The 4,495-nt window shown below is 67.0% G+C and overlaps 1 protein-coding gene across 3 annotated transcripts in view; it reads right to left on the bottom strand.

The window, feature by feature from the left end:
- Nucleotides 1-4,495, bottom strand: part of WDR5 (WD repeat domain 5) — a 17,416-nt gene that overhangs the window by 1,493 nt on the left and 11,428 nt on the right. The window contains exons 10-15 of one of the 3 annotated variants that reach the window (XM_029919832.1): nucleotides 2,720-2,795; nucleotides 1,917-1,950; nucleotides 1,696-1,785; nucleotides 1,522-1,596; nucleotides 1,020-1,107; nucleotides 1-162 (exon numbers count right to left, since the gene is read on the bottom strand). In XM_029919832.1, the coding sequence (XP_029775692.1) occupies nucleotides 62-162; nucleotides 1,020-1,107; nucleotides 1,522-1,596; nucleotides 1,696-1,785; nucleotides 1,917-1,950; nucleotides 2,720-2,795 (464 nt within the window). In that variant the 3' untranslated portion in view covers nucleotides 1-61. The remainder of the gene's footprint in view (nucleotides 163-1,019; nucleotides 1,108-1,521; nucleotides 1,597-1,695; nucleotides 1,786-1,916; nucleotides 1,951-2,719; nucleotides 2,796-4,495) is intronic. The other 2 variants (XM_029919833.1, XM_029919834.1) reach the window with 2 other exon arrangements.

The raw sequence follows: 4,495 nt of genomic DNA, 5'->3' as shown, positions 1-4,495 counted from the left end.
CCGGCCGGAGGCCCCGCCCTCCCGCGCTGCTCCCGCCGCCTTCTCGGCAGCCAGGGGCGCCTCAGCAGTCGCTCTTCCACAGCTTGATGGTCTTGTCGTTCTCCAGCGCGGCGGACGCGATGATGTTCTCCGTCGGGTGGCAGGCCGTGGAGATGACGACGTCTGGAACACAGACAGCCGCCGCCCTGTGTCCCCCGCTGCAGGGACCTGCTCCGCCCCCCGGGGGCCCGGCCCCTGACGGTGCGCCCACGCCCACGCCCGGACGCCTCAGGGAGCGCAGGGGCCGATGTGCTGGCGGCCAGCGGAGACGGCTCCGTGGAGCCTGGCCCCGGGCAGCGGTCCCCGGGGGCGGGGGGGGGGACACAAAGGCACCCGCCTCGGTGCGGGGATGTGCCCGCTCCCACCGCCCCCCACGCCTGCTGAGCAGGGGCAGACTCCGCCTCCCAGGAAGCCCCAACCTCCGTGTGCTGACACCTGGGGCTAATTCCAGAACTTTCTCTCTGACTGGGTAGCTTCAAAGGGGCCTGACTGTCCTGCCCACCCCAGGAGCCAAGAGCGACTGAGGCACAGGGCTGCTCCCACAGAGCCGGGCCACGTGGGCCGGCCACACAGTCGCAGCTGGACTGTAGGTCTGAGCTGTGTCCCCCGTGGGTGGAAGGAACTTCAAGGGAGGAGACTGGAGCACTTTCACCAACTTTTCAAAGCATGTGGCCAGCGCCCTCCCTCCGAGGGCAAGGGACCAGCACAGGTGGCCCCTGGCGGCCGAGAGGCGGGGGGCGGGTCAGCGCCGGGAGGAGCCGGAGCCCCTGGACCACAGCGGATGTCCCCTGCCCTGCGACAAACACACGGGTCCTGTCCGCACAGGAAGCCACGGGGCCTGCGTGGACTTGGAGGACGGTCACCAGGAAGGCAGCCGTGAAGAGAGATTATAGGGGAGACGGGAGCCCGGACGCGGCCCCCTGCCAACCGCGAGCACCAGTGGCGGCACCACACCCCGCACACACGCGGCCCGGGCTCACCTGTGTGGCCCTGCAGCTTCTGCACGACCTCCTTGGTCTGCAGGTTCCAGATGTACACCAGGTTGTCCTCGGAGCCAGACACGATCCACTGGGGCGGGAAGGCGGGTCAGAGGCGGCTCAGGGGGCGTGCGCTCCACCCCGAGGCCCGGGCCGGCGAGGCCGCGCTGGGCCACCAGAACCTTCTGGGACCTTAAACGTTCTCCCCAGTCGGTGCTCCCTTGGGGCCGCGTCCATCTCTGCCCAACGCCACCCCTGCTCCAGTCCTGCCCCAGCTGGGCGAGCGCGGGCGGGGCCGCAGGCTGGATGGGGGCAGAGCGGCCACACGCCCGGGAGCGGACGAGAACCCAAGTCCGTCACAGAGGCACCTGCTTGGCCCCGTGGGCGCCGAAGAGCGTCTGTGGCCGTAGGAGCCGAGCTGTGACAGGGTCACCCCTCGGGACAGCGGGGGGGGGGGGGGGGGGGGGGGGGGGCGAGAGGCTCCTCAAAGCGGGAGAAGACTCACCTTCCCGCCCGTGACGGAGAAATTCGCAAAAATGCAGTATTTCTCATTCTTGTGGCCGGTGTAGGTCTTCAGGCACTGAGAAGGCAAGAGGGTCGTATGTTCAACACGTCCCGACGGCCCTGCACTCTGGACAATTCTCGCGTTGGCAGTGCAGGCGCCTCGCGGCCGACTGACCTTAGCTCTGAAAAGCACTCCAGAGACACCGCGCAAAGCCACGCGGTCGCAGCCGTAACTTGCAGATGCGCGATCTGCTAAGTCCCGAGTCTGAGAAACGTGTACCAGGCCAACCTGATGAAGGCCGCTTTCCCGAGCCCCTCTTGCTTCAGACCCCGGCTCAGCTCTGCCACCGGCCACAGCCACAGCCCGGACCCTGCGAGCCCGCCCCCAGCGCTCACCTTCCCTTTGCTGTAGTCCCAGAGCTTCAAGGTGCTGAAAGGCAGAGAGAAGGGGTGAGTCACCTGCGCGCCCGGGGATCCCCCGGAGGGGGTCGGGTCTGCCGTCACCGTGCACCCTCGTGGGCTCAGGTGCAGGGCAAGGCCGGGGCCGAGTGCGGGCGCCCAGCACAGGGGGCACACGCCGGCGGTCTGAGGACACCGCAGTACGAGACCCCCGCACATTTATAGTCCAAAGAACCACAGGGTCTGCCACAGAACAGAGACTGCCAGGTGCTCCCCGAAGCAGTAAGTGGCTTGCTCCCGCTACAAGAGGGTTGTGGGGAGCACTGGTTCCAGAAATGTCCAGAACAGACTGCAGTGGCTGCAATCATCCCCTCCGCCCCGGGGTAGGAGTTCACGCCTCCCAAGAGCGCGCACAGGAAGTGCTGGCCCCGGGGCCCCCGGTGAGCTTGGGGGCATGTGAGCCCCCCCAGAGGGCTGGCCAAGTGCACAAAGATGCTGACGGCTGCCCAGAGGGGGCCCACCAGCCCTGGAGTCTGCTGGGCCACCACCCACGGGCTCACAGGTGGAGGAGCTCACACTCCTGCAGACAGGGGTGCCCGGAGGAGGGGCTGCCCCGGCCACGGAGAAACCTGGGCCCCAAATCTCCTTCCGACTGAGACCCAGGCGCCAGCAGAGACGGGGCCCTGTCCCACGAGATGCAAGGATCCCATGCTAGATGGAAACACCTTCCATCTTTACGAGCATAACTCTGGTGAGAAACCGGCGTCCCTGGCCCGCCCCACGGGGAGGGGAACACTCACTTGTCCAAGGTCGCAGCCAGGATGTACTTGCCGTTTGGCGAGAACTTCACAAAAGACACGGGAGGGTTGTCGTCATCTGCACGGAAAAGGCAGAGACGGGCTGACGCGCGAGCGCCGGGCCCGGGCCCCGAGGAGAAGGGCGGGACAGCCCCCATCACCGCACAGGACCGTCCAAGTGGGGACACGGCCACCAGTGCCCACGCCACCACCTAGAAGGGGTCCCCGAGGAGCCCGGGACACCTCCCTGCACCCGTCCCCGTGCCAGTCACATCAGCCGCTTCTCCTCAATGCTTCTCGGGTCCCTGACGGGGGCCCAACAACCCCGTTGCCACCAAGGCTCCAGGAGCACAGGGCCTGTGGCAAATCACACTCAGGGTGCCTGGCCTTCCGCCAACAAGGAGGTTGGAAAGAGGACCCAGGTCAGCGTCCTCACGTGCAATAAGGTTTGCAAACGGCCCGCTGAACCGGTAAGTATTCACACTGATGGAAGAGGAGTCAGGTGAATCAGCTCAGATATTTCCTGTCGCCTGGTTAGAGCAGAAGGTTTGTCAATTCTCTCTAGAAACAACCCTCTGGCGGGAGAGCCACGTCCTTGCTTCTGTACCTAGGTCTGCAGGCTGCCCGGGGCGGCCCAGGGAGCTGGGTCAGAGCCGCCGTCAGGGGCCGCCAAGGAGGAGGCCAGCCCTCGCGGCCGTGCGGCCCTGTGACCCTCACAATGGGAGGCGTGCGTCCCCCCACCAGGTGAGAGGGACGTAACCAGGGCCGTGCACCCTGGTGCCGGAGCAGGGAGAGTGGTGCGTGCGTTACCACCTCGAGGGGCCTGGCCCCGGAGCCCCGGGGGCCGCTGCTCCCTGCGACAGCTCACAAACACTGCAAAAGCACACGAGAAGCCGTGAGGCCACACAGGGCCGTCCTGGGTCCCGGGGGCCACAGCAGGAAGGCCGGCCCCACAACGCAGACGAGGGGCGGCCATACCAGTGCTTCCAACCCCGACAGCCCCAATTCACGAGACCCCTCAGGAACGGGGTGCGAACCTGGCTCCGCGCGGCCCCTCCCTCCCGGTGGGGGCTGCGGGGCTCACAGCCCCGCGCTCACACCCGCGTGCCGCACCTGCTAGCTGGGCTCTCCCGGCCTCAGTTCCCCGCCCGCCTGTGGGCTAGCGCGGCTGAGGATCACGTTAACATAGGAACACGTGACAAGTGCCAGGCAGCCTCAGTGGCGCGAACGATGGCACTTTCCCGCCAGAAAGAGGTGGCCCCTCCAGGCCTCTGGGAACAGATGCTGTGGACTCAGTGTGATGCCCCATCAAAAAGCTGGCCTCGTAAACCAAGAAGAGCACAAAGGCCGCTGTCACAGGCAGAACGGTTCCCATCCCCAAATTCCCACGCTGAAGTCCTGGCCCTCAGGGGTCACCGGGAGGGCCGAACATGGGGACTGGGCTCTGCGAGGGGAGACGGAGTGAAGAGGAGGCTGGTGCGGGGACCCGAAGCCCACAGACCAGCGTCTGTGTAAGGGACAGAGGGCGGGGCCCCAGGGGTGCACGCGGAGGGCAGACCGCGGGAAGGCACGGCAGGAAGGCCGAGGAGAGGCCGCAGGAGGTACCGGCCTGCTGCCCCAGCACTGAGACGCCAGCGACCAGGACGCGGGGGGACGTCTCCCCTAAGTCGCCCAGCCTGGGGCGCTCCTGTTCTGCCGGGCGAGCTGCATGATATCAAGCTGTGTGTTCCCATGACAGCCTGGGGAAGGGTGCAACCAGGACTGCACCTCCCCTGCCCC

This window comes from Suricata suricatta, chromosome 13, assembly GCF_006229205.1.
Source record: "Suricata suricatta isolate VVHF042 chromosome 13, meerkat_22Aug2017_6uvM2_HiC, whole genome shotgun sequence".
Lineage (NCBI taxonomy): Eukaryota > Metazoa > Chordata > Mammalia > Carnivora > Herpestidae > Suricata > Suricata suricatta.
Note: the sequence above shows the minus strand (reverse complement) of the source record. Positions and strands in the feature narration are given on the sequence as shown.